This window comes from Erpetoichthys calabaricus, chromosome 1 (genome assembly GCF_900747795.2).
Source record: "Erpetoichthys calabaricus chromosome 1, fErpCal1.3, whole genome shotgun sequence".
In the NCBI taxonomy this organism is placed as follows: Eukaryota; Metazoa; Chordata; class Cladistia; order Polypteriformes; family Polypteridae; genus Erpetoichthys; species Erpetoichthys calabaricus.
In genome coordinates, this window is record NC_041394.2 from 161,980,780 (window position 1) to 162,003,595 (window position 22,816).

Here is a 22,816-nt window from a genome sequence, read left to right on the forward strand (position 1 = left end):
ATAAAGATGGAAATGTACTCACAAGCGAAGAGAGTGTTGAGCAGATGGAAAGAGTACTTTGAGACGCTGATGAATGAAGAAAACTAGAGAGAGAAGAGGTTGGATGATGTGGAGATAGTGAGTCAGGAAGTGCAACGGATTAACAAGGAGGAAGTAAGGACATCTATGAAGAGGATGAAAAATGAAAAGGCCGTTGGTCCAGATGACATACCTATGGAAGCATGGAGGTGTTTAGGAGAGATGGCAGTGGAGTTTTTAACCAGATTGTTTAATGGAATCTTGGAAAGTGAGAGGATGCCTGAGAAGTGGAGAAGAAGTGTACTGGTGCCGATATTTAAGAATAAGGGGGATGTGCAGGACTGCAGTAACTACAGGGGAATAAAATTAATGAGCCACAGCATGAAGTTATGAGAAAGAGTAGTGGAAGCTAAATTAAGAAGTGAGGTGATCATTAGTGAGCAGCAGTATGGTTTCATGCCAAGAAAGAGCACCACAGATGCAATGTTTGCTCTGAGGATGTTGGAGAAGTTTAGAGAAGGCCAGAAGGAGTTGCATTGTGTCTTTGTGGACCTGAAGATAGCATATGACAGGGTTCCTCGAGAGGAGCTGTGGTATTGTATGAGGAAGTCGGGAGTGGCAGAGAAGTACGTAAGAGTTGTACAGGATATGTACGAGGGAAGTTTGACAGTGGTGAGGTCTGTGGTAGGAGTGACGGATGCATTCAATGTGGAGGTGGGATTACATCAGGGATCGGCTCTGAGCCCTTTTTTATTTGCAATGGTGATGAACAGGTTGACAGACGAGATTAGACAGCAGTCCCCGTGGATTATGATGTTTGCTGATGACATTGTGATCTGTAGCGATGGTAGGGAGCAGGTTGAGAAGACCCTGGAGAGGTGGAGATATGCTCTAGAGACGAGAGGAATGAAGGTCAGTAGGAACAAGACAGAATACATGTGTGTAAATGAGAGGGATGTCAGTGGAATGGTGAGGATGCAGGGAGTAGAGTTGGTGAAGGTGGATGAGTTTAAATACTTGGGATCAGCAGTACAGAGTAATGGGGATTGTGGAAGAGAGGTGAAAAAGAGAGTGCAGGCAGGATGGAATGGGTGGAGAAGAGTGACGGGAGTGATTTGTGACAGACAGATATCAGCAAGAGTGAAAGGGAAGGTCTACAGGATGGTAGTGAGACCAGCTATGTTATATGGGTTGGAGACGGTGGCACTGACCAGAAAGCAGGAGACAGAGCTGGAGGTACAGTTAAAGATGCTAAGATTTGCACTGGGTGTGACGAGGATGGATAGGATTAGAAATGATAACATTAGAGGGTCAGCTCAAGTTGGACGGTTGGGAGGCAAAATCAGAGAGGCGAGATTGCGTTGGTTTGGACATGTGCAGAGGAGAAATGCTGGGTATATTGGGAGAAGGATGCTCCTACACCTTGAATGCATCCGTCACTCCTACCGCAGACCTCACCACTGTCGCACGTCCCTCGTACATATCCTGTACAGCTCTTACGTACTTCTCTGCCACTCCTGACTTCTTCATACAATACCACAGCTCTTCTCGAGGCACCCTGTTATATGCTTTCTCCAGGTCCACAAAGACGCAATGCACGTCTTTCTGGCCTTCCCTATACTTCTCCATCAACAGATGGAGCAAACATCGTATCTGTGGTGCTCTTTCTTGGCATGAAACCATACTGCTGCTCACTAATCATCACCTCACTTCTTAACCTAGCTTCCACTAATCTTTCCCATAACTTTATGCTGTAGCTCATCAATTTTATCCCCCTGAAGTTACTACAGTCCTGCACATCCCCCTTATTTTTAAATGTTGTCATCAGTACACTTCTTCTCCACTCCTCGGGCATCCTCTCATTTTTCAAGATTCCATTAAACAATGGTTAAAAACTCCACTTCCGTTTCTCCTAAACACCTCCATGCTTCCACAAGTATGTCATCTGGAGCAATAGGCTTTCCATTTTTCATCCTATTCATAGCTGTCCTTACTTCCTCCTTGCTAATCCGTTGCACTTCCTGATTCACTATCTCCACATCATCCAACCTTCTCTCTCTCTCTCTCTCGTTCTCTTCATTCATCAGCCTCTCAAAATACTCTTTCCATCTGCTCAACACACTTTCCTCGCTTGTGAGTACGTTTCCATCTTTATCCTTTATTACCTTAACCTGCTGCACATGCTCAGTACCCCTGTCTAGCCAATTATTACAGGTCCTTTTTCACTCCTTAGTGTCCAACCTCTCATACAACTCATCATACGCCTTTTCTTTAGCCTTCGCCACCTCTTTCTTCACCTTGCTCCTTGTATTCTTGTTTACTTTCTGTATCTCTCTGACTTTCCCACTTCTCATTCGCCATATCTTCCTCTGTATACTCTCCTCTACTTTCCCATTCCTCCACCAGGTTTCCTTTTCCTCCTTCTTCTGTCCAGATGTTACACCAAGCACCCTTCTTGATGTCACCCTTACTACATCTACTGTAGTTGCTCAACTGTCTGGTAACTCTTCACTGCCAGCCAGTGCATGTCTTACCTCCTCCCTAAACTCATCTTTGCAGTCTTACTTTTTCAACTTCCACCATTTGATCCTTGGCTCTGCCCTTACTTTTTATCTTCTTGCTCTCCAACATCATCCTACAGACCACTATCCTATGCTGCTTAACTACACTTTTCCCTGCCACCACTTTGCAGTCTTCAATCTCCTTCAGATTGACTCTTCTGCATAGGATGTAATCTACCTGTGTGCATCTTCCTCCACTCTTGTATGTCACCCTATGTTCCTCCCTCTTCTTAAAATACGTATTCACTACAGCTATGTCTGTCCATTGGGAAAATCCGCTATCATCTGACTTTCTTCATTCTTCTTCTTGACAACATACCTACCCATCACCTTCTCATCTCCTCTGTTCCCTTCACCAACATGTCCATTGTAATTCGCTCCAATCACCACTTACTGTTCCATGGGTACACTGCTCCTTACTTCATCCAACTCACTCCAGAAATCTTTTTTTCATCTTTCGCACACCCAACTTGTGTGGCATATGCACTAACAACATTCATCATCACACCTCCAATTTCCAGCTTCATAATCATTACTGTCTGACACTCTCTTCACCTCCTTAACACTCTTGACATACTGTTCTTTCAGAATAACCCCAACCCCATTTCTCCTCCTACCCAAACCATGATAGAACAATTTGAATTCACCTCTGATCCACTATCTTTATCTTCCTCCTCTCCCCCTGCCTCCGGACATGTCTTCCCCCCCTCTTATTCTCCTTCTTTGGCCAAAAGTAGCCCAATTTCCGGCAGCACCTTGTTGGCTAACAGTACTGTTGGCAGTTGTTGTTAACCCGGGGCTCGACTGATCCAGTATGGAAATTTGTATTGTTGTCCGCATATTGATTTGACAAAATTTTACACTGGATGCCCTTCCTGACTTAACCCTCACCATTTATCCGGGCTTGGGACCGGCATGAGGAAAGACTGATTTGTGCATCCCCTGTGGCTGGGTTCATTCCCTGTGGCTGGGTTTGTCTATTTAACAGACTTATCTGTATAATCTTTTTTCTCAACTGTTCCAGAGGTTAATTAAAAGAGGTAAATGTAGATCCTCTGTAAATGGTGAGATAATAAACATTGTGAGCTAAAAAAAAAAGAATGTTGTAGCCTTCTAAACACGAGTTTAGAAATTTTTCCCAAATATTTTAAACATGCTAGAAAAATAAAAATAGAAATTAAACTAATATTTATTCTTATAAAGCTTATTACTGCCTATTAGCCTGGTATAATATACACTATTCAGTATAGTTCAAGTAAAACACAAGTTTGCATCCAATTAAAAATGATTTTTGAAAATACACTATACAATATGTATATTATTTTGTTATAAATTTAGGTTTGTAAAGCATCTACAGTAAACGTCAGCTCCACCCTTGAGAATTCCTGGATGCCCCCAGGGCAGTCAAGAGATCTCATCCCCCCATTGTGTCCTAACTTTATTTTTGGGTTTTCTCCCAGTGCAGTATGCTTAGTATATCCTCCAAGTGAAGCATCCAGGGCCATTGGAACTAAGCTGTCTGTGATCCAAACCACCCACTGTTTTTTCTTAATGTGCAAATGTAGTGATTCTACTCAGGGGTCCTCCTATATTGCTGGGCTTCTTACTCTATTACAAAGAGTGAGACCAGAAACCCTGGTAAAGAATCTAATTTTAGCATCTAGTACGTTCAATCTCATTCTTATTGTCACTACCACAGTAAAGTTGGGGATATAGTCAGATACTTAAATAAAAAGATTTGCATGAGGACTTAGCTTCCACTTCAATACCGCAATCTGGTACAATTATCGCAAAATTGTTGCTGCTGGTGCACCAATATGCTAGTCAGTCTTAGTTATCTCTGCCATAAACAAGACCCCAAGGTACCTGAATTCTGTTTGAGAGCTGAACAACATTTACAAGCCTTAGGAGGGAACTAGTACCATAGATTTGGAGGTCAAATTTCTTATCTATGCTGCAGACTATTCCTGTGCATTCCAGAAATCGAGGGGACAACATTATACTATGGAAACCTAAAGGTTGCATCTTTACTACCAAACTAGATACTCATCAGTGCTTTGCTCTGGCTTGATAATCATGAACATGAGAAGAGACAAGATGCACATTTGAGGGTATACTGTATGACTGGAATTTGTTTTTATGGTTGCTGCTAAGGAGCTGTGTGGGAATTTTTAAAGCTTTTTTTCACTTTAGAAGATTTTTTTACCTACACAAGAGCAAAGGTAGCTGAGTGTTTGGGGAAGCATTTAGAAAGGTTGCTTGTACTAAATTGTTTTTGTTACTTGTATTGCAAGACAGGAAGCAGTAGCTGAAAACCAGCAAGTCTATAAATGAACCAGCAAGCCCGCGATTCTCGAAAGAATCGCAAATCCAAGAGTGGCAATCACTTTCTGTTCCCTCCGATACTTGGAGGGATGAAATATCATGGAGGGTGTGTGCGTCCTGGGAAAGTTCATTTAATTAAATAAACATATCCATATTACTAAACGAGAATGGTAAACCGGATATGGACGCAGGGACCTGCCCGTGGACGCAAAAGACATAGTGCGCAAGTGCCACACAAAGACCCCCTCCCCCCCCCCCCCAGAGTGAAACGGGAGAGACTACGCACGTGCGCAGGCGCCACACAAAGAAGCCCCCCTACCCCCCCCATCCGCGTCTGAAATGCCGCAGACCAGGCAGGCACTGCTCCAAAAAGAAAGAGCTCAACTAAACGAGATACGAAATGAAACGGGAAACACTACAGAATCTGCAGTGCTCCACAATGCACCACATGATAGTTCGGAAAGAGCTTCGTAGTAACAGTGGGGAGACCCAGAGTGACACGGGCGAACGCTCCGTATTAAACATACGTCATCCTCACACATCCAAACTATACAGCATAGGTGAATCACATTACAGTGATGCATTATTAACAGTACGATAAACATCACAGTATCGCAAACAAATGAAAATTATTACTCGAAAAAGGGAAAATATATTCACCACGCACCAGGTGTCATTGAAACAAAAGCAGAATAAAGCGAGATCAGAAATGAAAGACAGAGTAGAAAGCAAACTAAAACGTCATAAACAGGTTAAACGAGGGGGCCAAACACATGGACAGCAGTTTACAGATAATGAAGACTGGAATTCAAAAGCTTCAAAAACAAAAGCTCGACTGACCGAGATACAAACTGAAACGGGAAACACTACGGGGTCCGCAGTAGTCCACAATGCACCGCATAATAGTACGGACGGAGCTCCGTATTAACAGTGAGGGGCCCCAGAGTAACACGGGCGAACGCTCCGTATTAAACGTGCGTCATCCTCACACGTGGCTGCCCAGCGGGCACGGGTTCAAAACGCCGGGGGTAGGCGAGCGAAGCGAGCAGGGGGCGGAGCCCCCTTGTTTGTACTAAAGTGGTTTCTTTTTGGAGCTGTGACTCATCTGGGCACCTTTGTTTATTGTTTTTATCCATGCAGTCTCTTTTTTGTTTTTCTAAGGCTGTATCGTCCGGTGCGGTGGTGTGGGCGGTCGCGTTCGGGCGGCTGTACAACCTGGCGTGTACACTTTACCTCAGGTTTAGTTCAGAGGTCGTAGCCATGGTAAAGTTTTCATTTAATTAAATAAAAATATTTGTACTAAAGCGGTTTCTTTGTGTGGGTGCCTTCGTTCATTGTTTTTATTCATACCGGCTCGTTTACAGGTCGTAGCCATACGGGCTCGTGTTTGTATTACTAATCGTTGAGCTCCTTCCATTTGGAGCCGTGACTCCTAGCTTTCGTGTATTGTTTTTATCCATGCGGTCTTGTCTTTGTTGTTTTGTGGCTGTGTCGTTGGGTAGAAGTCGTTTACTGTTAGGAAGCATACTCCAACTTACACACACTGACTGCTGGCACAGTGGATTAGAGCAGGTGTAGTTTACAGGTCGTGGTGTTTGGGCGCCATGCACTAACTCTGGGAAATACGGGCTCGGTTTTGTATTACAAATCATTGAGCTCTTTCCATTTGGAGCCGTGACTCCTTTGCCTCTGCTGGCACAGTGGATTACTGCAAGTTTAGTTTACAGATTGTGTTGTTTGGGCGCCACCTACTGACTCTGGGAAGCTGCTGCGTTTGACTCTGGGGCGCCGCGGCGCAGTGCACGTGCATAAATTAAACTGTGGTTTAGTAATATAGATAACCAGTGTTGTGGCATCAAATAGTTTAAAGTAAGTGATTTCTTAGTGAGAAGATGTTAAGGCATATAAAGAAGAATTGGATAAAGCACCATTTAGCACTCAAAGTAACAACGTTTGCAAGCAAGGAGGCACGTGTTTGTTACTTAGGAAGAACATTTATTTTAAGTATAGGTAGTGATCTTACTTCAAATGGATGAAGAAGGGGCTTCACTCTGATCAGGCAGGAGCGGCAGTAGAAACAGACAAGTGAATAAGTAAATAACTAGTGACTGATATCAGTAAGTGAGTTCTGAGAAGTTACTTTTCAATAAGAAGGCAATAGAGAGTAAACACTTATACTTGATGGGGCAGTTCTTAGCAGTCAGAAAAGCTATCTATATATATATATATATAATTCACAAAGTCGCCACCAGAAGGGGAAGACACCCTTGAAAGCACGCAGGAAGGGGCGTGTATTCACTAAGCCGCCGACAAGTAGGAAGGAGCCACGCCCACCAACTCTAAGACCATTGGATACGACGACAACTCGCAGAGCCACGCCCACCAACTCGGACGCGCCGCCTCAGAAAAAACGGCGTCATTTATGTTCGTCTGTGCAACAGTACACATTGACCTCTGAGCCATGTTGACTTTTCGGTTACGACGCACGACCGCGTGCACCATCGCAAACTGTTTTAAACGCTACATACAGCAATTCGCATCTGCGACAAACATGCGTCTTCTTACATGGTCCTGCAGGAACACGGAAGACATTTCCCCGCCCATGACCAGGCGGTGTGTATGCTTCGAGAACGAGGGTGGACGCGGCAGGACCATCTAAAAAGAGGCTGTGTATCAATATATATAATTCACTAAGCCGCCGCCAGAGCAAGCAAGACACCCATGAAAGCACGCACCGTTTTGAAAGCAGTCAACTCACAAAGCCCAGCCCACCAACTCGAGCACGCGTCTACCCACGCTCTCAAGGCATTCACGGTGCCTGCTCATGTGCCCGGACGAAACAACTCACTTTCATCTTTGCTACAGTACACATGCACCACTGAGCGACGTTGACTTTTCATTATTCTTTTCTGTTTTAGTTGCATTTCCATATATAATCCACCAAGTCGTCCGACCGTGGGATACAAACGACAGAGCACTGCCCAAGAACTCGAACTGCTAGAGAGACACGCCCACCAACTCTAAGAGCACCAACTCTAATACGCCTGCCCGCCTGACTGTTACCAGCGTTCACCGCAATGTACTGGAGTGTAAAACCATCACAACTATCAGACGCTGTCTATATCTAAGAAGATATATAGATACTCATTTTCCCCTGCACGCGTCCACCCACGCTCTCAAGGCATTCACAGTGCCTGCTCATGTGCTCGAACACAACAACTCGCCACACACAAATCTTGCTTAATTTGACTCAACACGGGAAACCTCACCCTGCCCGGACACAGAGAAGATTGACAGATTAATAGCTCTTTCTCGATTCTGTGCATGCGTTGCATGGCCGTACTTAGTTGGTGGAGCCATCTAAGTCTGGTTAGTCTGGTTAATTCTGAAAACGAATGAGACTCCCTCCTGCTTAATAGTTACGCAATCGCCAAGCGGTAGGCGTCCAACTTCTTAGAGGAACAAGTGGCTTTCAGCCACGTGAGATTGAGCATTAACAGTTATGTGATGTCCGGTGCTACACGCGCGCTACACTGTGGATGAACGCGTGTCTACCCGGCGCCGACAGGCGTGGGTAAGCCGTTAAACCCCATTCGTAATGGGCACCGGGGCTTGCAATTGTTCCCCACGAACGAGGAATACCCACTGAGTGCGGGTCATACGCTCCCTCTTAATACATCCCTGCCCTGTGTACGCATCCCACCCCCCTCCTACTACCATGGTCGGGTGACTTGGATTATATATAGAAAAGCAGCCGGAACCGCAAAGAACAATGAAAGGACAACGTGGCTCAGAGGTGCACAGACGACAGTGACTCAGGTGAGGAGTTGGGGGCAGCAAGTCTTTGATAGGCTGCAACAAAATGATGAAAGAACAAACGCATTTTTTGTGCAAGATTTAATATGCACAAGCGGTAACACTGCAAAACCAGCCCAAACCTGAAAAGATGGCTGGCAAAAAGTGGCTGACAAATTAAACGCATGTGCATTGTACTTACTGAACGCAGCATTACGGATTTTGCAAATGTTCATTTTTTTCCCTCTGCTTAAAAAACATTTAAAAAGCGGCGTGATTATGTGGCGTATACTACGCCGCGGGTTGGTATGCACCATGTAAAACAGTTTTGTTTGTCGCAGATAATATAAGAATATTAATACTTCATTACATTGATATACCGGTGTTTTCAGTATTCAAAGCGCTATCCACACAGGGAGGAACCGGGAAGCGAACCCCAAATCTTCCACAGTCTCCTTACTGTAAAGCAGCAACACTACCACTGCGCTACAATACAGAGAATGCAGTTAAAGAATTCACCACGCTCGATTTTATTTTCACTTCTGTTTGGACAACTGTGTCGTTCAGGAAGTGTTCACCCATCAATACATAATTATGCGCCGTATGCTACGCCGCGGGTTGGCTAGTCTTAATTAAGAGGGAGACCGCATAAGTGTTCATTAATTGAAAGGAATATAAATGGTGAAAGTGGAGAACTTAATAGTAAGGAAGAAATAAGTGGGGTGCAAAGTTAGGAAAACAGACAGGGAAAAGGTAAAGTTTAATAATTTAAAAGAAAAACATACAGCAGGCAGGCTGTTGAGGGGCAAGATATAACAGGAGTTTAAAGGGACCAAGGATGTTAAAAATTCATTGTGCACTGGGGAATTTCCAATGGACCGGAAAATGGCAAATATTATCCCTTTATGTAAAAAGAATAACCGGGCAGATCCAAGTAACTATAGGCCAGTTAGCTTAAAATGCATCACAGGTAAACTTAATGGAAGAAATTAGTAAGAACAAGACTGAACAGATAATAGTTTTACTAAGCAGTCAGCATGAGTTCAGACGAGTGAGGTTGTGTTTTACTATCCTCTTTTACATGTGATGTTGGACATCAGACTAAGAGTGTTCAGGGTGTAATGTGTAGATAGGTGCAAAATTGGGTAAAACACAAAGTAGAGGGTGATGAAGTGAGGAACCTTAAAAGAATTGGGTTAAGAGTGGTATCCCTCAAGGGTCAGTCTTGGGGCTGCTGCTATTTTTCATATGTATAAATGAACTGGATAGGAATATAAATAACAGGCTGTTTAAGTTACCAGATGATACGAAGTTATGAGGTTTGGCAGATAATCTAGAATCTATTGAATCATTACAGGGGGCTTTAGACAGCATACAGATTTTGGCAGATTTGTGACTGATGAAATTTAATGTAAATAAATAGGAAGTAAAAGTGCTAGATTTGAATACATAAAGTGAAGTCTGAAAATTCAAAATATACCTTATGAGAAGGAGTAGTAGTCAATTTGTTACTATCAACATCTAGACAGTGTTCTGAAGCCAATAACACGGCTAACAGAATGTAGAGTTGTGTAGAGTACAAGTCAAAGGAGGTTATGCTGAAGCTTTATAACACTGCGAAGGCTTTACCTGGTGTAATGTTTGCAGTTTTGGTGTCCAGGCTACGAAAAAGACATGGGAGCATTAGAAAAACTGGAGAGAAACTAGGCTGGTTCCAAGAATGCAGGAGATGAGTTATGAGGAAAGATTTAAACAGGTGAGCCTAATCAGTTTAAGAAAAAGATTAAGAGGTGACATGATTGAAGTGTTTAAAATTATGAAAGGAATTAATACAGTGGATCGAGACTCTTACTTTAAAATCAACAAGAACATGGACACAGTCAGAAATATGTTAATGGTAAATTGTGAACAAACATTATGAAGTTTTTCCTCATACAGACACCCATCGACACATAGAATAAGTTACAAAGTAGTGTGGTAGACAGTAGGACTTAGAGACCTTCAAAACTCGACTTGATGTTATTAAGTGGATAGGACTTGTGAGTTTGTTGGTCTGAATGGCCTATTCTCATCTAAATCTTTCTAATTTCTAATTATTGCCAATTATGCTAACATTTTACTATGTAAATACCTGGACTGAAAGCTATTTAATAATAACTCTAGATCCCCATATTAACTTCCAAAGGATAGCACATGATACATGATCATAAGCCTTTTCCAAGTGTATAAAGCACATGTAAATATTATTGACAAACTTTAATGACCCCTTAAATTTCTTTACAAAGACTAAGCATAGGTTCACTGTCCCATGACTAGAAATAAATCCACATTGCTCATCCTAGATCTGAGGTTCAGTTTTTAAATAGTCTTTGTTTCAGATTATGTTCTTGAGCCGGTTAAGCCATAATATGCCAGTTTTCGTAGTAATGTGTCTTTCAACTATCTAAGTGTACTGTAGCTATTCAAGGAGTATTGCAATCTCTGGTATTGGCCATTTATCAACCTCTTAAATATAATGCATCTTTTATCGATGAATTTTCAGATTTATTATCTATAGTAATTACAAACTATGACATGTTCCTAATAGTAGACGACTTCAAGTTTCGTATTGATAACCAATCTGACCTCAAAGCAAGAGAATTTCTTAATTTACTGCATTCTTTTGACCTTCACCAGCACTTTAGTCGGGCTACACATAAGGGAGGACACATGCTGGATTTAGTAATCTCAAAAGGGTTAGAGGTTAACGTGAGGCAGTTATAGACATCGGTATATCTGACCATTTGTGCATTTTATTTGATGTAAATATACTGGTATTAAATTTTTTTAAAATTCACCAGCACCAGAATACCTTGGAAGACTTGTGCTCTGTTTATACTTAAGAGGACATGCTGCAAGTCTGAGCATAAATGAATGAAAACTAAATTAACAGTTCTCTATGAAATACTGAAGGCACATATTACTGAATACAACAAAGCAGTCCAACTGGAGAGTCTTCTTTTTTAAATTTTAAATGAAAATACAGGAAATCCAAGAGTTTTGTTTCCTATTATCGATCATCTTCTAAAACCAACTCAGTGAACGGATTGCCTCCTGAATACAAGTGAAACATGCAAAGCTTTTGTAGCACTCTTTAATCACAAAATAAATGATACTAGATCTAATATAGTACATCCTTCAAAGGCCTATACAATTGACCCTTATCAAGCTCACTATAGTGAACTAAATCCCTTCACTAAAATAGGTTTACCTGAACTTCATTGAATAATTGTTCAATTAAAACCTTCCATTTGTACCTGTGACCCAGTTCGAACATGCTTTTTTAAATAAAAAGTTTATGTGCTCATTGATATATTTGATATAGTTAACTCCTCATGGGGTCTTCCCAGATTCTCTAAAGACAGCAGTAGTTAAATCTTTGCTCAAGAAAAATAATCTTGATGCCTGTCTTTAACAATTTGAGATCTATTTCTAACCTGCCTTTTTTAAATTCTAGAAAAAGCAGTTTTTACCCAGTTAAATAATTACTTGAGTAAACGCTCCATTCTTGATAAATTTCAGTCAGGCTTTATACCACATTACAGCATAGAAATTGCATTATTTAATGTAGTTAGCAACCTGTAGGTTAATGCTTACGCATTATCGGTTCTCATTCTATTCGACTTGAGCGGAGCATTACACTATAGACCACAGCATTCTTCTAAATCATCTTAGCAAATGGTAGTGTAATTGTAATGTCTTAAATTGGTTTCAGTCTTATTTAACACACAGGAAATTTTTTTGTTAGTTATGTTGATTCTAGCTCAAGGATCCATGACATTTTATGACGTACTACAAGGACCTCTTCTGGGCCCACTATTTTTTTTTTTCAATTTACATGCTCCCTTTAGGCCAGATTATTTCAAAACAGTTATGCAGATGACACAAAAATTTACTGATCCTATAGTACCCGATGACACTGATTCTCTGTGCCCTTTGATGAAATGTCTGTCTTGTATTACTGAATGTATGAATAGTAATTTTCTCAAGCTAAATAAGGAAAAAACAAAAATTTTTGTTGTTGGTGGGGGTGGGGGGAATGGAAAAAGTGAAGATCTTAGATAACTTGACCCCTTGGTACTCAAAGGCAAGGCAGAAGTTAAAAACTTAGATGTGATCATGGACTCTGATCTAAACTTTAAATCACTGCATTTGTTCAGCTATGGAATATAGCTAGTTATCCCTCTTAAAACTTTAAAAGACATTGAAAAATTAGTTCTTGCTTTTGTTTTCAGTGGACTAGAATTATTGTAATGCTCTCCTAACAGGACTACCTGAGAAAGACATCAACTGGTTGGATTATTTCAAAATGTAGCAGCTAGAACCTTAACAGGCAAAAGAAAATCTGAGCACTCGCCAGTTTTAGCATCATTACACTGGTTACCTGTGTTCTTTAGAATAGATTTTAAAATACTGCTAATGGTATATAAAGCTTTGAATTATCTTTCTCCCGCATATATTTTAGAGTGCCTGTCCCCTTACATTCCTGGTTGTAACCTCAGATCGGCTAACACTGGTTTGCTTATTATACAGAGAGCATAACCAGAAAAGTAGTAGTGAGGCAGTCCATCCATCCATCCATTTTCCAACCCGCTGAATCCGAACACAGGGTCACGGGGGTCTGCTGGAGCCAATCTCAGCCAACACAGGGCACAAGGCAGGAAACAATCCTGGGCAGGGTGCCAACCCACCGCAGAGTGAGGCAGTCTTTTGCTGTTATGCACCAAAAATCTGGAATACTTTACCCATAGAGATACGCCAGGATAATACCATCGATCAACTATTGAAAACCAACTTTTTCAATTTTGCCTTTTCTTATTTAATTTCTGTTCTACTATTAATAAATTCTATATGCATTGCAATGTCATATTCTTATACTTCATGGATGTGCTATCATTAAAATCATCATGTTATGTAAGTGTATATTGACTCTTTATACTATTTCTAGAATGTTTTTTTTTTCATTTGTAACTCTTCTTTTATAGTGTGTAAAGCACTTTGAGCTACATTCCTTGTATGAAAATGTGCTATAGAAATAAAAATTATGTTGTTGCAGTGCCTAACATATAGGATTTCTCAGGTAGTTATAGCATATGAGTTTGAACTTCCATGTTCTTGGGACACACCATTGTGACCTCCTTAAAAATTAGTGTGATCGCCAAGTCACTATCTTCATCTTGCATGCAGCATTTTAGAGAAATATAAGTGAAGACACACCCATGAAATCCAGTGCCCTCAACATTTTCATTTGATCTTATGCAACCTTGCAGCCTTGCCAATATGGAGCTTTTTTACTCTGATTTTGTGGCCATGTATATGCAAATACATGTTCTGTAAATAATAAATATTTTCCAAAAGACACTTCTGCAAGTCAATTTTAAAGAAAAAAAAAAATTTTCTAACAGCTTTATTATCTATTTTGTTTCTTTTTAGCGGCAGGAGGCATGATATCATCAACGATGTTAACGACTCCAGTGCCTATTGTGCCATCTAGCAAGCCTTCTGTAACAACCTATAAAATGGAAAACTTGACTACAACTAACAGCAGCACTCTTGAAGGTGAGTAAGTAAAGGTAAAATCTAGAATAATAGCCAAAACAGACCAATATATCAAATAAAGGTTTTAATTTATAGCTAAAAAAGGAGAGAGAGAATACAAAACTTAGAAGTCAAGCAAAAAAAACACATTTTTCTTTTTTTTTATAATTGCAAAAGAGACAAACACAACAGATAAAAATAAACAGAAGAAAGGAAAATGTTCCTGCTCTGTCTTCCGACCTATTTTTGTATTCCATCCCATTGAGATTTTTTGTGCTTTGCCTACCTTTGTGCTTTTTCAAAGTTCTTCCTACTTACATATCCAGTATCTTGCTTACCCATATCTCTGCTAATCTTGCATATTGAGTTTTTGCCTCCAGTCTACTCTGTGAGAAGTTTTAAATTCTTTCTCACATGGACACCTCTGACTAAGCCACAGAACTGTCTCCAGATTCATATCTTCTCCAGATACCGGGCTTGAATAATCCTTAATGACTCCAGGCATATCTGCCTCCTTTAGTTCCTCTTAAAGGACATAATTTATAAGGCAGTTCACCAACTACTTGCCCTGTGACACAGTCGGCACAATTTCATATTTACTTCTCTAAGACATTGTGTCCCCTGGCTACTAGTGAGAGTTTACAGCTTTTTGATTCATGCCCAATCTTGCTCTTTCCAGTAGAGAGTTAAGGATCACAATATTTTTGTGAGTATCTTGGTCATCTGCATAGTACTATCCTAGGGGTAAATTATATTTTTCCACCCATTGTGTGTCACTCTCACACTCGAGCTAAAATACCTGTCTATAGTCTTTCCAGCACACCAAACACACATAACAGGGCTTTTGACCCTAGCAATACCTTCCTTCTCAATTTTGGCCTGAAAATATCAACAAATCATAATGGAGAATCGTAGAATCACTGTGCTTGAAATTGCAGGGATTTGGTATAGTTCATTTCAATCATTCTTCCTGAGTTGGTAAAGGTGAACAAGTTCTGTGCACATTTAACTGTGATACTCTAGAAGATACGTTTCAGCTGATCAGCACAGTCGTGGATGCTGGTTGAACCTGCAACTACATTAGTGTCTACATTTAGTAAAAGTGCAGCATTTTCATGCATGTGAAGTTCATGGTAAGGATCAATTACAGATTATTTCACAGTTACAAGATTCAAATGCAGTATTGTAGGCTTTGAGTAGTAAAGAGACTTCAGTGTTCATTCAGGGTTTCTAATTAAGTGATGTCTTTATTTCTCTGGTAGTAGTGACAGAGAGGTATTGGGAGCTTTCTGCTGCAAGGATTTATTTACGTTATTAGATTCTTCAGAACGTGTTTATGTTATGGAATGCTCAGGCCTAAGTTTATAAAACTATACATAAGCTTATTTGTCTAAATCATGAAAGAAAACAAACCCTAAAGCAGTAGCTTCTCAAAAGGAAATTGATGTGTGACTGTATCCAAAACGTTGTTTGACTTTCACTGTGAATATCTGTTTAAGCCTGCCATTGATCCCCCAAGGTTTATTTTATCCAGGAGTGTGGTGTTAAAGTTTGGTATATTCCAAGTCAAGACTATTTCTTCACTTTCATGATATATATTCATTTGCCACATAAAACTCCTGCAACTTTGACCCTGTAGGGGAACAGCAACAATAAGAGAAGCTGTTAGGTTGAAGATGGAGACCTTCTATGTAATATTAGCAGGAGAATCTACAGATCTCACTAAGAGGTGGCGGCAATACAGAAAGCAAAGGCCAATGTATGGGAAGTTCGGTGACACCTAAGATGATTATTTTGAGATTGAGAGTCCAGTAAACTGTTCAACATTCAGCAAATGTAGAGAAACATTGACCTCAGCTGGAGATATTGTTGACAAGTAAATTAAGTATTTTGAGCATCTTTAGAATCCAGTGGATGTTATCTCCACAGAGGAGTTGATTCCTGTGGCATTTATTGAAATTGGGTAAGTTTCTATGACTGAGGGTGCAGTGCTAAATAAATTAGTGAGCAAGGGTTGATGAAGTCCTGAAAGACTCAATAGCATCCTTATGATAATGAGAGGAAACTAAATATACTAAATATGACTGCTTTAATATCCCAAACATTGATATGTCTAAACATTATGGTACACTGAAATGGAGGGGATATGCAGAAAAAATATTTGCAAATACCCTTAAATGAAAGTCTGCAGTGTGCACTTTTAATAACGTCTAAGTTGTTACTGAGTTCTAATTTTAAACTGTGGCTCAGAGGGTAAATCAAGGAACAATGTGTTTTTTTGCCCCAGACATTATGGAGGATACTGTATGGTACAAGATAATTGCTGTATTTAACTTGCTTTAAAATTCAGCTTTCCCTCCTAATATATGTTGCTGTATTAATCTTTATACAAGACAAAAAAAACTGAAGAGAAGCCATTGGAACAGTGCAATCATCACTCACGTCTTCATTGGGAGTCTTTGATAACTGAAGTTCCATGTATGCTAACATAATTTGGCTCACACATCACAATTATCAAATAGTTATTTTTCAGTTCTGGTTACACAAGTCGGGTGGATTTTGGAGCCCTAGGTGACCGCCTAGTTCATCTAAATGTGAAAAGTGGTTATCAGATTATTTAATAATATAAATAATTGTATACTTGCAAACTGGTGCAGCAGTTAATTCAGTAATACTCCATAAATATATTTTCTGTATATTTGTTGTTATAACTTTTGTTTTCAGTCAAAAAGGTTTTTCTTCAGATAACCAATTTTCAATGAGTAACATTTTTAAAGATTTTAGTGTAATCTTTTTCCTTTGTTTTTGACTGAATCTGCATCATTTTTTTTTTTATACAGGTCTAATCTAAATTTTCTGATTTTCTACATCCCAATATTCTGATTTGTAATAGATAACAAGATAAATTCCAGATATTTCTAAAATGAATGTTATCTTTTTTCCTTATCTAACCTTTTAGTGGAAGAGTGGATGATTACCTCAAACACAGGACTTCCTATAGCAAAATATGATAACAGCAATACATCCATCCTGGTTGGCTGTCTTGTTGCAATTATCCTTCTTTTAATTATGGTTATTTTTATCATTCTTTGGCGCCAGTATTGGAAAAAGATCCTAGGAAAGGTATGTTGATGGTGTATAGGATGCCCTACAAATACGGACATTATCTGACATTTTTTTTCTAGTCAGAGTTTACTGTATTTTTTAGTTTTATTTCATACTGTACTGTATATACACAGTGTGCTGTGTTTTGCAGGAAATCTAAATAAATGCTCTATTTGTAGCATGTATTCACATTAAGAAATTATTTTACATAACATTTTTAAACCATCTAAATCTAATTCAGGGTTACAGAAAGCTGTAGCCTACCCCTGCAGCATCCATCTTAAGAAAAATGTATTTTTGAACTTAGTGATAAGTTAGAAATTAATATCTTGAAGAATGATTTCATAGTTTAGGACAAAGTTTTGTAAAATTATGTTTTATATCTATATTGTGAAATCAGTTGTGTAAAGAAGTAATGGAAAAAAGTTTATTTCACTAGAACAACCATATGAAATTGCAATGTTATGGACAGTTTTCTTCATAATTGTTCTAATATTCTAATGAGAGAATTGCAGCAAATTATGATGTTAGGTTTGTGAATAATACGGAAGATTACTATTTAATTGGCCAAGCCTTACAAAATGATATTATAACTAAAATATGAGAAGATCTATTCATTTCAGTGCTGTTGCACACAATGTTTTTCTTGATTCAGCAGACTCATACTCATACAGAATGGCTTCTAGGTGTTGTCTATAGCCGGTCAGTTTTAAACATTCTCGTTTGATATACCTTCTGATTGGTATCCTGGTTTTTTGGCTGTGACTATACAGTACATATAGTAGGCAATCATCTTGTAATAAGCTTATCATTCACATTATGTGAAAACTTCTGTTGTATCCAGTGCTAATAAAAAACTGAGACTTTCTGCACAATTTCAACTTCCAAGGTTACATAATAATTATTCAAGTATTTTGTTGTCTAGAGCCTTAAATGATTTTTTGAAGCCAAAATATGTGTTTAAATATGTGCAATATTTTAATATACTAATTTGTATCTGAAATAGTAGCTGAAATCAGTAACTGACGAATTGAATAGTAAGTGGATAAATAAATTATCTTGTTTTAAACATTTTAATATTCTCAGTTTGCTTTATCATAGAAAAGTTTTAGGGAGACCTCTCATAAAACATAAATCACTCCAATGCATAGATTCTTTTCCCATGAACCCACAGTTGTATGAAGTCTTCTTGCCCTCCATGCTCTGTTCCTGCACTTTCCCACTGGAAGGTGATGCAGACCACAGCCTCATTGCATTTGTAACCAGGACTCCTATCCAGCTTCATCCTCGGAGGTATCCCCCTTTTATCTGTCTTCAGATTGGCAGAATAGAGCAACAATGCAAGCAGGGAAGCAGGTTTATGTGATTTATTTAGTCAACATAGTCTTTAACGTTACTTATTTGCTTTGCTTCTATTTTTGCCATATTGAGTGCAGCAATCACATCATCCAAGCTAGATGTTTAGCATCTGTCACAGTTGGTGCTGACTGAAGCACACAAAATGAAATAGTGTTCAAGTGGTTTTCAGCTCTTATGATTAAGCTATTGTAGTTCACCTGGTATGGGGATCTTTTGGTGACTATGCTCTTCCTGCTACTGTTGCAACCAATTCTGTTGTTTGACATGATAAAGATGGTCAAAAATGTTTCAGTTCCGGAGACGGTGCATTCACTCTTTATAGAGTCGTTGTTAGCTGTTCAGGTTCAGACTATGCTTCTAATGTTTAAGAGAAAGCTTACATCTTGTAACCTACTTAAGTAACTCTGTGACCTACTTAATACAGACTGATTATCTTAAATACTTGTCACATATTAAAGCTGAAAAGAAAAATAATGAAGATACATTTTTAATAAAGCTACTACATAATGATATCATATTTCCAAGTGCCATTGTTATAAATTTGCGACTTAGTTTTGAATTAACGTTAAATCACAGTCAAGAACTGTGGATTATATCTTGTTGCAAGTTGCCCATTTTAATAGGACACGAACACAGCAGGGAGAAATTCTGCTTTGTTAAAATCAGACTGCAGGTATATGTATGCATCTGGTAACATGCATCTGAAATTGGTGGGAGGTAATTGCAGTGGTCCTGAATGTAACCACTTACTCCTGACAGACAGCATGGAAATGTGTGTTAGATAATTATTAATAGGCATTGTTTTAAACCATAAATGAAAATGATTTTTTTATTACCCTTCAGAAATGTATTTGTTACTTTGTAGCCATAGGCTTGTTGCAAACACAACTTTAAAATTATTTTTTTAAGTTATAGAAAATAGAATGCTAAAATTTTGAACTTTGGTAAGTACTTCTGATAGATGTTTCTGAACTTTATTATCTTTTAATTGTTTAGACACAAAGGAGGATTTCTGATGATGACCTTATGGTCCACCTTTCAGTTCCCTGTGACACTATAGTAATTAACAATACTCAGAATCCACTGACTTCTAGTCGTTATTGCAGCCGTTACGAACGCATTCAGCCATTTGAAGGAGAGCATGTGACAGTGAATGAAGCAGAGTACCAAGAGCCTATTCCTCTTCTACGCAAAAGGCCAGAATCATGCATATCCAATGAAAATTCAGGTAAGGCCCAACAAAAATTAAATCACTTGACAAAAATATGAAATCGTAAAAGATGTCAGTATGATTATTTAAATCAAAATAAAAAATACTGTTGCTTTTGAAGTAGTGTAAAAATTAAACATCTTTTTTTGGCTTTCTTTATATAATTGGTTCTTAAGATGGCTTAAGTAGTCAAATATCGAAAATTTTAGAACAGGGTTTGTTTCTGCTTTGCACCCTATGTTGGCTGAGATAAGCTTCAGCACCCCACTTGACCCTGCAGGATCAGCAGCTTAGATCATGACTGACTGACTTTAGAAGATTAAGCCATTTTAAGTTTTCATGGCATACAAAGGATTATGTGTTATACTTCTTCAACTTTGCTTAAAAATGAATATTGTAAGCTGATATGATTAGATGTATGTTTATGATAATTAAGTACAGGTATGTTTCAAATTTTCCTTAAACCTGAACAAAAGTTAAACGATACTTTCTTAAAAGAAGTAAAAGGCATAAACATATTTAAAGTTTCCATCATCGTTGCTGACATTTTGAGTTTGACTAAACTGAGGTCAATGCTTTAATATATTTTGCACAATTTTATTAAAACTTCCAAAACTATATATTTTGCTACATTCAAGCCACTGTAACACAAGGTTTTTGAATAATGTTTCAGTGCAAGTAAAAATGTTTTCAGCTAAGATAATAAAATTGTTTTTTTCAGTTATTAGACTGAAATTTTAATATAAATAAATTGTAGTTCAGTTTGACCTTTATCTTCAGCCCTTGTTAACAAGGGAGTCATTCTTACAATTTTAATCCTTATGCCCCAATCAATCTCTTGAATGGAGTTTCTTCCTTGAAACAGTTCATCACTATGCCTGTTTCTTCTTCATATGAGCTCCTGGTAATATGCCAGAAAGGAGCAGCACTCTAATTCTTGATCTTGAACTGTCTTGATTTAGCATATTCCAATGAATTTGAGCATCCCTTCTGGGACATGTTCTTTTATAGACATTTGTGGCCCTTTCCTGAACAGAAATAAGACTATGGTTTGAAGCATGTGGAGTTTCTTGTCTTTTTCCACATGGTTTTGTCCTTGACTCTATGACAATATGCATTAGGAGAAAAGTTATCAAGACTTAATTTCTTATCTTATAGGGGAACAAAACAGGCAGAGGTTTGGAAAGACAGATACAGTAGAAACTTGTGATTTTCAGATTAGCAATTTGGAATAGTAACAGAGAGTTGCTTTAGATGCACAGTATAAACTGAAAAATTATTATTTCAAAAGTTGGCAGGTGCTAATAGCTGACAAATTCTGGAATATTGGCACTTACAAAGGGGTAAGTTTCATAGTTCTTTGTTTTGCTCTCTTGCTTTGTCCTCATTTGTGCAAAATCTAATTGTTGTCCAGTAACAAGAATGTTATTCTTTCATCTTTTATTTCTAGTTAGTGGACTTTCAGGTCAGCAATTTTTCATGATTTCCCCAAAGCTTTAGCTCTTACTCACTTCCTAATTACCTTGTAAGACTCCAAATTGAAAAGTTTGTCTTTTCAATATTTAAAATGGTTAGTGTAAATCCGTATAAGAATTTAAAACAAAAAATCCCTGTAGCAAAAGATTGTAAAAGGATTTTTAAAAATTAAGCCAGGGATAATAAGTCATACCAATCCATCTGAGAGGATTTTTTTGTACAATGCAAATAGTTCTCTAATTCCTGATCTCCTCCTTCAGTATGCTTATTCCTCTTAAGATGAATGCCAGAAGTGAGCTTCATTTGTGTACAATTTTATCACAGTTATTTAAACATTTTGATAAAAACTGAGTGCAGCAGTTAAATATTGTGTTTTTGTGAGAACCTGTGTAATGTAAATTTTTTTTTTTTAATATAAAAAGTGAACTAAATTTTTTGATCAATGAGGAGGTAAATGTTGTAAAATTTTGATACTGTATTGGTAATAACAGTTTGACATCCGTGGCAGAGCAACGGGCGCTGAGCAGGCTCCTGTCAGTCATGGAGAATCCACTGCATCCACTAAACAGTATCATCTCCAGACTGAGGAGCAGCTTCAGCGACAGACTGCTAGCACTGTCCTGATCCACTGACAGACTGAGGAGATTGTTCCTCCCCCACACTATGCGACTCTTCAGTTCCACCCGGGGGGGTAAACATTAACATTATACAAAGATATTGTCTGTCTGTATATCTGCATTGTTATCACTCTTTAGATAGATAGATAGATAGATAGATACTTTATTAATCCCAATGGGAAATTCACATTCTTCAGCAGCAGCATACTGATACAATAAATAATATTAAATTAAAGAATGATAATAATGCAGGTGAAAAACAGACAATAACTATGTATAATGTTAAATGTTAACGTTTACCCCCCTGGGCGGAATTAAAGAGTCGCATAGTTTGGGGGAGGAACGATCTCCTCAATCTGTCAGTGGAGCAGGACAGTGACAGCAGTCTGTCGCTGAAGCTGCTCTTCTGTCTGGAGATGATACTATTAAGTGGATGCAGTGGATTTTCCATAATTGATAGGAGCCTGCTGAGCGCCCTTCGCTCTGCCACAGATGTTAAACTGTCCAGCTCCATGCCAACAATAGAGCTTGCCTTCCTCACCAGTTTGTCCAGGCGTGAGGCGTCTTTCCTCTTAATGCTGCCTCCCTAACACACCACTGCGTAGAAGAGGGCGCTCGCCACAACTGTCTGATAGAACATCTGCAGCATCTTATTGCAGACGTTGAAGGACGCCAGCCTTCTAAGGTAGTATAACCGGCTCTGTCCTTTCTTGCACAGCGCATCAGTATTGGCAGTCCAGTCTAATTTATCATCCAGCTGCACTCCCAGATAT

General features: G+C 38.9%; 1 protein-coding gene across 1 annotated transcript in view; it reads left to right on the forward strand.

Annotated features, from left to right (window-relative positions):
- The window catches only part of ddr1 (discoidin domain receptor tyrosine kinase 1), a 360,873-nt gene that overhangs the window by 287,619 nt on the left and 50,438 nt on the right, over positions 1 to 22,816 (forward strand). Inside the window, 3 exon segments of the mRNA XM_051920316.1 lie at positions 14,172 to 14,297; positions 17,236 to 17,399; positions 19,737 to 19,968. Coding sequence (XP_051776276.1) covers positions 14,172 to 14,297; positions 17,236 to 17,399; positions 19,737 to 19,968 — 522 coding nt within the window.